The 11,825-nt window shown below is 37.0% G+C and overlaps 1 protein-coding gene across 2 annotated transcripts in view; it reads right to left on the bottom strand.

Annotated features, from left to right (window-relative positions):
* Window positions 1-276: 276 nt before the first annotated feature.
* The window catches only part of dachc (dachshund c), a 73,787-nt gene continuing 62,238 nt past the window's right edge, over window positions 277-11,825 (bottom strand). For both annotated transcript variants that reach the window (XM_039657375.2, XM_039657376.2), the window contains exons 7-11: window positions 10,705-10,850; window positions 10,445-10,592; window positions 5,922-6,065; window positions 1,657-1,725; window positions 277-1,106 (exon numbers count right to left, since the gene is read on the bottom strand). In XM_039657375.2, coding sequence (XP_039513309.2) covers window positions 1,069-1,106; window positions 1,657-1,725; window positions 5,922-6,065; window positions 10,445-10,592; window positions 10,705-10,850 — 545 coding nt within the window. In that variant the 3' untranslated portion in view covers window positions 277-1,068. The remainder of the gene's footprint in view (window positions 1,107-1,656; window positions 1,726-5,921; window positions 6,066-10,444; window positions 10,593-10,704; window positions 10,851-11,825) is intronic.

Here is an 11,825-nt window from a genome sequence, read left to right as displayed (position 1 = left end):
AAAACTTTTACCAGTGGTAAACAAGAGTATATTTATGTCTTAAGGTAAAATAAATAAATAAATAAAAAGTCAGGTAAAAGAGAAAAAAAAAAAAACTAGAATAAAATACAAATAAAAAAATAATGTCTTGGAAGTAAAATAAAATAAATAAAGAGTAAAATAGATTTTAATTTAGATAAATAATAAACAAAACAAAACAATGATGCATTGCATGCTTTACCAGTCCAGTGGCAAACAAAAACAAGAGTGGGTAGACTTCAAGTATCAGTCAGTCAGTGTTTTGAAAGGTCTCCCTTGTAAAGCATGTGGGAAAAATCTTTATTTTGTTCCAGATGGACAGGACAGAAGTAACGACATGCCAGCATGCTCTCCATGTCGGGTAGGATAATAAACGCAACTGAACAAAAAAAAAAAACTCAACAGCGTACAATGCACATTAGCATGTCTACACTTTATGTACATATTTGATGATTTGAGACATTTCTGCAATGATTCCATGTACAACAATGACAAAAAAAAATCTAGACATCTATACCTTCTTTTTGAAATAACAGACAGATACACAGTACGCATTTAAATGCAGCGTCTATATTTGATAAATAACTGAATAAATTGAAATCTCTCTTCGGACACCTTCCTTGAGGAAAGGATGCTTTAAAATTGACTTAAAATGTGAAATGATCGAAGGGCATTAACTGGCAAAGTTTGATTTGAATATTTAATCTGTCAATGTAGTCAAGCAGATTTAAATGCTTTATCAAATGTTTTTTTTTTTTTATTTCTCAATGTTGCGAAAAAGTCCCTTAGAAACATGGTTATCCAAGGTGCATTCTTCTCTGCCATCTGATGATGTTAGCTTGGCTTACGCTTCATTTGACTGAATGCTGACTTTCGATGGCCATAATAATCTTGTCAAGTCCTTGTGCCGCAACACACTGACAACAGCCTATAACATTGCCTCATTGTCTTCCATCAGTCCTCCAGCAAAATTGCAGATGTTATTTACCAGGCAATTGACTACAGTCTCTTCTATACAGTATGAATGCATTTACTCCTTGTCTTCGTTCTTCAGTACATCATTGTGGACTTTAGAAAGAGCCTTCCATCTGTGGGCAAAAATGAATCTTGGTGTGAATGAAGCTTGGTTGATGTTGCAAGCAGCATTTAATAAAGAGACTAATCTATTATATGAGGACTGAGAGGGAGATGAAAGGATTGCTAAAGGAGAAGATGTAGTATTTGAATAAATGTCAAAGAAAACAAAAAAAGAGCCCTTCCCTTCCTTTCCTCTTAACCTAGACAAAAAGAGAAAGCAAACCCTTTGAAAGATTAATTACAACACATAGATTATGTAAATTTTGCCTATGCAAATATTTCATGAGGACAATTAAGGGACCATTAATTACTGCTCCTCTTTTTGTCTTTCTTTCTTTTTTCCTTTCTTTTTGCATCAGTGGCATTTAATTTAATTTCACTGTCAACATTTTAAATGTTTAATATTCTAACAAAGGCTTGTGATACATTGTTGTTCAGTCTACATTATATATATATATATATATATATATATATATATATATATATACTGTATATATATATATATATATATATATATATATATATATATATATAATCAAATCACCAATCAGAAATCTGTACCTTGTATTGTTCTGTCAGTGTCTGTTTTGTTGCTGTTATGGTTTGTCTCCATTCCATGTTGAGGAGGGTCTGTTAACATGAAAACAATTATCAATGTGGCTACAAATTATTTGCCACAAGTAAAACACATTATAAAGTTTACAATACTGATGGCAGATAGGGCAGACCTGGAATAATTGTAACTATAATTATATTACTATAATTCCCTTACAGTTGATGCAGTGGTGCAACACAAATCATAGTTAATTGTAGGAAGAGAAGTAATAAATAGATTGCTTTTAAAAGGTGACATAACTTCTAACTACATCATTAACTGTACTTTTCATATTGAATTATGATCTATTAAAATTTCATTGCAATTTTGTCATAAACACCTTGTGAAACATCAAACCTTTAATTGGGTTGATATACTTCCCCTTTAATTGTGACAATATCTTGCATTTGACCTTGCATCAGTCAAACACAGACATCAACATTCAGCATGCAAAACACTAGCCTGACTACGTCACACTTCGTACTTCCGATCTATTTCAGTTCGCTTCTGTACTCAGCAAGGGGGTAATCTATCGACCGGAAGTTGAAGCCTCGCGGGAGCTGCCATCTTGTAGCAGAACTTCACTTGCGTTAGCATTCCCATTGATTCCCATTCATTTTGGCGTCACTTTGACAGCGAATAACTTTACATCTGAGGCGTTTGAAGACCCCATTTGTCCTTTATTTATTTCTAAAGAAACACGACAATGTATAAAATGCTCCATTACCTTGTAGCTTATGTTATGGCCCCGTAGAAGCAGTTTTAGTGAAAGTAGGCTAACGATTGCGTCATACCCACGCGACTCTCTGTCGCACAGTAAAGAGATTACCGTATGGACAGGAGAAGAAGCTCGCGCGCAATCGGAGAAACGTGGAGGCAAAATGACAAAATAATTAATCAGAATACCTAGCAGAATTGTCTCCTTCTCCTAGCTCATGGACAGCTCCTATTCACACTCTCCGCCTCTGCATGTTTTGGAAGGGAAAGATTCAGATTTCTCATGCCACAGCCACTAGAAGACAGACGGGTTGCTCTCGTCACATTACGTAGTCAAGCTCTGTTTGAGTCTGCGCGTCAGGGACGGAATTGTTAAAAAATCGCCAAAAACGGGCTTCAATCGTCTCAATGGAGTTCCGATTAGATCGCTCTGTCCATTTCTTTTACTGCCTATGGTACTCAGTCTGCAAATCAACGAACAGAGGGAGGGCCGAGAGCCGTGATGTAAATGCTAAGCGCCAAGTTTAAACTCCCTGTAAAGTCAAAATTAAGTATGTGTTCTGAGTTTGTCACACCAAAAAAAAAAAAGTGTTATTAGCCACCCAGCCAAATTTTAATGATAAATAAGCCGGCAAGTACATAAAATAAGCTATCAAAATCTTGAAAAAATTAGCAGTTTTCTCTGTTCTCAAACGCTGGGGGGAAAGCTGCCGATGGTGATATTAGGTGATACTGCTTTCGGGACGGGAGGATGAACGCTGAGGCGGAAGATAGACATTTCGGCCCCGTTCACCAGTAACAGCGGATTATCAGTGAATCCCAGTTGTCTTTGAGGAAAGTTTATAAAATGATCCCGTGTAAAATGATCACTACAGAGGCGGGTATTGTTGGCGGTGATCCTCAGCTCTTCATCAAGGTTGGCTCTGCACAAAATGAATCCACCTCTTCTTGCTGTGATCGTTTTTAGGAAATTTAAATAAAGACACCTATCTGTTTTGTACATGATCAGATCCAGGTAGTAGCCTATGCACTTCCGTGTCGAAGGCATAGCCAGCTAGCAAACTGTAGGCTGTAGTAACTATAGTACTGACACTAACTCGCGACTGAGCGGCGAATGCGAATGTGCTCTATTGTTAGGGGAGAGATCTCAGTGACCACAGTGCGTCATCAAGTAGGGGCGTGTCCACGAGCTCAGGGGCTCCAGTGCGTCATCGAGCCCTGTTTTAGCCCTGCCCAAAGAATCCGTAAAATATCAATGGTGAAAAACTATTTAACGGTCTAACTCCATATTTCAGTACTTCATAGTTCACAGTCTTTGTAATATGTTTTAGCAATACATTTGTAACATTTATAATGTGTTTAGAATTTCTTTGTAGAATTACCTTTACAGGGACTTTAAGATTGGGGAATTCGAAAATGACCGCGGAGATAGAAACACAGGATGCAATTCGCTCTGTTGTGGAGAATATTCCTGGCATTTCCAAACTGAAGCCCGAACAAGAAGAGTGTTTGTTAAACATTTTGAATGGAGGTGATGTCATGGCCCAACTCCTGACAGGTTTTGGTAAAAGTTTAATTTATCAACTATTACCGATCATCAGCGAGAAACTGGGCAGGCCAAAGGCCAGCAAGGCGATAGTTGTGATTGTGTATCCCTTGGTTGCAGGTTAAGGAGGCAGCAAAACTCCGGTATTTCGCTCGATGGTTTCGTTTTCGCATCATACATTGTGTTTAAAGGTGGAAGTTCGATGCGGCTGAGCTGACGAATAACAAACGTCATAACCAAACATTATGTGGTTGGCTTATGGGTAATCAATGATTTTATTCTTCAGATAAGTGCTACTATACAGACTTTTCAATTATGCCATTTCACTGCCAGACTCTGTCAACGAAGCAAAGTGAAGTAGCAGAGTTTGGTATTACCAGGCTAGTAAAACACAACCAGGTTAACAAGACTCTGACCGTTAAAAAAACAATTTGCTGTATTTGTTGTGACACAAGACAAATAAAATCAGCCAATAAAGCCAAAAGTAGTTAAAACTTGAAATGTAGTTGTTGAAAATAGCAATTCTGAGTAGCTATAAAGAACTACACAAAAAAAGTCAGTAAAACGTACTATTGCTATTTCACTTAACTTTTAATTTTTTTTAGAGAATCTGCATGTTTTTTTAAAGGGTATCTAAACCCTAAAACAACTTTTTTTAAGTTAACGATCTGTAAGAATGGGGCTTTTTTAATGCTGATCATTGATTCGAGTAACCTTTTTGACATTTGGGTATAAAGTGTTTTATTTCTACAATATAATATGGTGTAAAAACGTCTTAGTGCTGTCCTCTTCAGGTTGAATGGTGGCCACTGCAGTTAAATTTTTCTATTGGATGTTTGCGGTTCTTTGCATACTCAGGTTTCAGCTCACCACGCTCTTGTTACAGCTACGCTACCACGCCCTCGGCAGTTTAAAAATCATCTTGTTTCGTCAAAACCACTGCGTCTGCGAGTCAAGAGTTGGAATTACGAGTATTGAAAACGATCAGGATAGAGTATTGTAGAATCTATTTAGCATAGCATTTATATAGTTATTATTTGGATTGTTTTGTGTAGCCTAGTTAGTTAGTAGCATAGTACAGTTAGGATAGCTTCAAGTTAGCATAGATTTATCGATTTTTAGTAAAGTGATCAGGATGGTAACAGAATAGAGGTGGACATGCAGCACACAACTCGCGCTGAAAAGCGACGCAGTGCCAAACAATGCTCCTCTGCATGGACTCCACCACCACAGCGACATCTTGACTTGATGTCAGTGATCATGTATATTTTAATCACAATTTATGGTTAGGCTAAAGTTAATCCTCTGGGGTCGACAAACGTGCCGGCGAATTTTGCTGGATTTTTTCACATAGCTGCAAAATATCAATATGAATATGTGTCTGCATAGAGCATGCGCTATTGACATCAACTCGACAAAACTCATCAGATGCTGGTCGCGATGCGGGAGTTAAGATTGTATTTTGAGCCAGCTGCTTGAATGGATTTGGCCCTGTGTCCACAGACAATTTACCCTCCTCCACTTCAGGTGAAGGAGGGGGAGAAAAGTCCTCGACTTCAAATGACCGCTCTGTTGCAAAGCTACTTGCGTCACTCCAGTCGCTCTCCATTTTAGAGTCTGACAGCAGCTGTCAGTCACTGCAGGTCTCAGGTGCACCCCCCCCCACCCCCCCCCCCCCCCCACCGCTCTCAGCCCCACCCTTGGTTCGTCCCCTCTAGCTCCGCTGGGGTCTGCCCATTTTTTCAACATTTTTCAAATATTGCTAGTGGGTGGAGTCAGGCTCTGACCAGGGGTTTCGTTACCCTTTAATGCCAACTAATAAGGCTTTACAGTGTATTCTCTTCTTCTTGGTTGTGTGGTCCTTTTTAAGTGGCAGTGACACCTTAAGGATTTCATTTCAACATGCAGAAAATTGTCTCTACAAAAATCGATTTAAGCAGTAGAATTTTGGCAGATGAGCATTCTAACCGTTTTGAATAGGTGATCTCTCACTGGAGGCCGTCCTCTGCAGTGTCTGCTCGGCCTGGTCTCTTCTCTTAGACTCGACCTCCAGAGCCTCCTGCAATTTTCTCTTGGTCTTCTTCTCTTTCTTCAGTCGCTTCTGGATCAGTGCTAAAAATAGGACAGGGAAAATTAAATAATAGAGTTCCTAATAGGGATGCACTACTGTTAAAAAGTTTGGGGTCAGTGTTTTTGAAAGAAGCCTTCATGCTGAGCAAAAATGCAGTAAACACAATAATATTTCACAGCTTTACTTTAATTTAAAATAAATATAAAGTTCTGTCATGAAACTCTGGTTCTTAACTCAACCTGCTTGGCACAGCTGATTCCTGCTCCAAGTTTGATTGGTTCCTTCTTACCAGTTTGGTAAACCTGCACCCGCAACACTTACCAGAACACCCGGCCCATTATCCGACAGCAGCACTAATTTAATTTCTTACCCGACCTGCCCTGTTTGACATAAAGACCGCGACCCAAACCGCCCCTGCATTTAATCTGCATCAGGGAGATAAAACTATTCATTTTCTCATGTAACACAAGCAATCAAGCCAACATTAGGGATCCTGAGTTCATACATTTAAGAAAAATATACACACAACCCAACACAGTGATGATTAACAGACAAAAAAAAGATTGTGTAAACAATAAAAAGCCTTTGCCTATCAAGGAGCAGCCTGTCCATACGGGATATTTTGAACAAATGTGCATACAGTACATCACAGCATAGTCTCTGTAATAAATTAAAAGAATTAATTCTCTGTAATATATTCTCTGTAATAAATTAAAACTCTCTATAAATTAAAAGAACATATAATAATAATAATTTGTTACATTTATATAGTGCTTTTCTAGGTACTCAAAGCGCTTAAATTTAGCCAAATATGAGCCTTTACTGTCATTAAAATATCAGGAATTTTTCAGCGGATTCACTCTGCATTTAAATGTGATTGTCTCTCCTAAAACTCTGCAGTGTAAACTGCATGGCTGTTGGTCCTCTTAGCTAAGCAGCATAAAAAAAAAAAATAAAAAATAAAAATTAACAGAACCTGCAGGTAACTGCCTACGTGCAAGTGTTATGAAGGAGATGACAGAGGCAGATCCAAATGCAACAATTTATTCCAATCTAAGACTTTGTCAAAGATAAAGAATCAGCATCAACAGTTTCAGGGTTAAACAAAGGCGTGTCAATAACCAGGCTGAAGATCAAGGGCGGGCTGCAGGCAAACGGAATCCAAAAACAGGCAGAGGGTCACTAGGCAGGCTGCAGACAATCACAGATATACACCAAGGCAAGCGTCAAGACACAGATAGGCACGGAAAACCAGGAATGCTCAGACATGCACACAACAGTGAAACAATCCTTCACAAACAGACACCAGGTTAACAAGCCAGATATAGGTTAACTAATCAGAGTTGAATCAGAACAGGTGATAGTCAATCAGCAATCAATCAGCAGCAGTCCTACATACTAGGAAGCAATAATATGAGTCCCTAAACATGCAAAAGGAGGCGTTGAAACTGGAGTAAGGATATTCCAGAAGGGCTGGCTACCGTAACAGCAAGACTCTGGGTCAGCGTTTGCTTTAGCAATTTGCAGCATGCTTTCAGAAACCCAGCTCCACCTATAGATCTTCGGGGGGTAATTCATGTATGCTATACTGTACAGCAGCAGCATGTCTTACTTGTTCACAGCAGAATGTCATATACTGTATATTGGCAATAGCAAATCCCGTACTTGCTCTGGAGAATCAGCATAGCAGATCTATTCTGCCAAGACCAAATATATTCCCATGGCCATTGTCATATCCATTACCACGCTAAACAAAACACTCTAAGAGTTGTCATGACAGAACTGTTTTTGTTTGTTTGTTTTTTTACATTTTAAATAGTACATATCTGACATCGTATATGCCTGCTGTAACACATTAAACTTTGAAAAATGACTTTGGAAAAACTTTATGCCACTGGATAATAGAAAAATTATTACATCAAATCCCACATCACAGCAAACAGTAATTATAGCAAACCATGAAAAGCTGTTCCACATGCCCTTATTCAGCCTTAAATACTGTGTCTAATATAATGCACATCTAATGTGAAACTAGGCTGGAGCCCAGTGGAACATGTTAATTTTCCAGTTTGCAGTAAGAGCTTAATTCAGACAGCACAGTCAGCAGGAAAAAAAGAAAGAAAGAACAGCTTTCTGTCCGATAGCTGTGAGCCTTTCCTCTTTGAGTGATCTAGGACCAACCTTCATCTTTTTACTCTTTCCTCTGACCACTGGGTGTAAAACACGGAAACTGACTCGAAGTCAGTTGGCTGGAGTATAAAGACATCTCTCACTAATGGAAGAAGCGGATGATTTGATGAATTATGCAGGAGATTCATTATCCTCATCAAATGTGATGCAGCGAATATTAACACAGCAATTCTGTTTACGCTGATAATAAATCATTCACAGTAATATCATAATATGTACTCGTAATTACAAAGGGTAATTCTCTGTGTCTGTATATGTGTGTGTGTTTGTGTGTGTGTGTGGCTGAAGGAAAGTGCTGAATTTGCAGTAACATGACTAGCTGGAGCACAATGCGGGCGACAGGAGAATATGAGATGAGAGGCTCTCTAATTAAACAACATTCATTAATGGTGCATGTTGCCCTGTCACCTTTTTTAATGATTCCGCCGTTTTATTACGGCTGCCTCGGAGGTTTCTGATTAGTAGACAACGACTGTACGTACATTCTGGAGAACAGAAGATTAAGAGATTAAATTGAGAGTAAATTTATTTGTTAGTAAACCTGAAAGATCAAATGCGGGACAGTTAAATGTGAGAACCTGCTTTGCTTGTTTTTGTGATGTGGACAGAAAACATTACATGTAACTGAAGATAAGCTCTTTTTATAACACAAGTTCACAGGGGCTTGTCTTGCAGATGTGTCGTCAATCATCTGTAATGCATGATGATAGCACACGTATGTTGCCAAGGCACTGCATTCCTTTTTGCACAAACATCCAGCGAACAAGGACTGAGTGTCCATGATAAAGAAAAGGACAAAACATGTGCCAAGATTTTTTGATTTTTTTTTTAAATGCACTTTCTGTATTTATGTTTAATATGGTTTGGAAACCATTGTGCAGAAAGGTTTGAATTGTGGATGGACATTTGTAGTTACCATCAAGTAAAAAGTTATTACATATGTCCTTACACCCTGAATAGATGTGAATGCTCACAATTATTATTTAAGTTTTAAATGTATTTTTCAAGGTTTTTTTTTTCTTCAAATATCATGCATTAATAATTCATAAATATTACATTTTTTGGGAGTCACACCAACTTTAATGGTACTATCTAAACTAAACTTACTTTGCCATAAAAGGTTATCCATTATTAATTTGATAATCTGTTAAATTATCAAGAAAATATATCAACTTTGTAACAGTCATGTTCCTCTCTGTGATATATCCCCATTTTTTACTTTTGTTTTTTCAGTTTTACACAAAATGTGTCATTGTATGTTTAATTGCATTCATATGTTTTTTTTCCTAAATAAATAGATCTGAAAAATAAAATAAAAATTATACTAAAATTATTAGTACTAAAATCATTAATGATTTTAGTATTAATAATAGACAAAAATGTCCCACTATATATTAAGTGTTTTTAACAACTAAGTAATAACATTTAAATTAATAATTGAATAAAATGCATTTAATGTGTACATGTTTTTAATTTTTGCAATTATAACTATAATTATAACTATTGACATTTCCCTACCCCTTAACCCACCCTTAAACCAAACCATGACACCAAACCTGTGCCTAAACTTACACAAATCCCACCTCAATAGCAGTGTTTTGCAATATAACATAAAACAATAAGTAGATTGTATCAAACATTTTTATAAAAAGTGAATAGTAGTTAAAGACACCTAATATAAAGAGTGACCAAAAAAATCATCAACATGTCATTGACCTATATTCCAAACCTTAAAGGGACAGTTCTCTCAAAGTTAATCATTGTTTGCCCAAGTTATTTTGGTGAACTATTCCTTTACTATAAGGTTTATCAGTTAACATTAGTTAATGTATTAACTAACATGAACTAACAATGAGCAAAACATTTGTTACAGTATTTATTAATCTTTGTTAATGTTAGTTAATAAAAATCCAGCTGTTCATTGTTTGTTCATGTTAGTTCCTGTTGCATTAACCTACACTGTATGTTAACAAATACAGCCTTTGATTTTATTAATGTATAAGTAAATGTTGAAATTAATATTAACAAAGATAAACTATTGCTGTAGAAGCATTGTTGATTCTTAGTTCATGTTAACTAATGAATCTTATTGTAGTTACCACTATTCCTTTAAACATTTAGCATTATCGTAGATGGGCAAAGGTTTTAAAAAGCTAACCGACCTGACCTGACCAGGATTCGACACAAAACCCCACATTTTCAACAGACTGGTCTCAGATCAGCTATTCACCTCTGTTTTTTTGCTCGACGCAAAGCTGCCTCTCCAACGTTTCACGTAGTTCTCTCTCCCTGTACAGCTCCATCTTCAGCTCTGTGCGCTCCAGTTGCACCTGCTTCTCCTGCGTCCGCGCATTATCAATAGCCACCTTTAACAGACCCTGGAAAAGAGGAAACAGGCTTGAAATTTGAGCTATACACTTATCAGGGTGAATCTTTACTCTAATTTTGTTCAAACTATACTGAAATACATCTTTTTTAATAGCTTTATACCTGTATGTTGGTGAGGAGGGTTTCTATAGAGGACAGGCCCTCAGGAAAGAGCAGCGGAGCAGGGAATCCTGGGGGTAATGTTGGCCCGGAATGAGACACTCTCTCATAGCTGTCTCGGGATGTGGGTGTGCAAAGGACATTCTCTTCTATAACAAGAGCACATTAATAACTTTTTTTAAGCAATACAACTTTTCAAAACTTTTTTATTCAGCAAGGATGAACTGATACAAGTGACAGTAAAGACATTAATAATGATGATGTGTATTATACGGAAATGTTTTTACTTTCTACTTATCAAAGAATCAGTTTCCACAAACATATTATGCAGCACAGCTGTTTTCTACATTGATAATAAGAAATGTTTCTAGAGCATCAAATTTCCGAAGGCTCATGTGACACTGAAAACTGGAGTAATTATGGTGGGGGGAAAAGCTTTGCCAAAGCCATCAAAGGAATACATTACATTTTAAAATATATCAAAATAGAAAAAAATATTTTAAACTGTAATAACATTTCACAGTATAAGTGTTTTATTGAGCCCCTAAAGGGACATGGTGAAAACTGAGATGGGAGGAAAAATTCTCTCTGCTTTCGCTCACAAAACTTTTGCGTTCTCTTCGAGCAATTACAAACATTTTACAAGGTATTGCGAATGAATGCCAAGTTTCTTGGGGGAATGCAAAACTTTAGCGAGAAAATACAAAAGCATTGAAATATACGGATTCCTTCCATTTAATATTTTTTTTTGCATCGCCATGTCCCTTCATGTTTATATTTCATTTTTTATCAAATAAATGCAGCCTTAATAAGCATAAAGACTTTGTCAAAAACATTGAACAATCTCACCGCCCACAATTTTCAAACAGTGTTTCTACAAGGGGACCTTCTCCTCCTCCTACACTGTTTCTGATATTGCCCCTGTCAGGCGGAATCCTTGTCTCTCCAAAAATGCTACGCTTCAGGAAATGGAAAAAACACTGCATTTTTTGAAATAATGAATCACAGTGTTTTTAAAGTTGACATTGTGGCTTTATGTATAGTCAGATACTTGCATGTGTGTGATTAAATTATTAACATTTTACCAAAATCAAGCTCAAATGGAGTTACAAGGTTTTTGACCA

The sequence above is a fragment of the Pimephales promelas genome, chromosome 6, assembly GCF_988280905.1.
Source record: "Pimephales promelas chromosome 6, fPimPro1.hap1.1, whole genome shotgun sequence".
Classification (NCBI taxonomy): Eukaryota; Metazoa; Chordata; class Actinopteri; order Cypriniformes; family Leuciscidae; genus Pimephales; species Pimephales promelas.
This window is presented reverse-complemented; position numbering and strand designations above follow the sequence as displayed.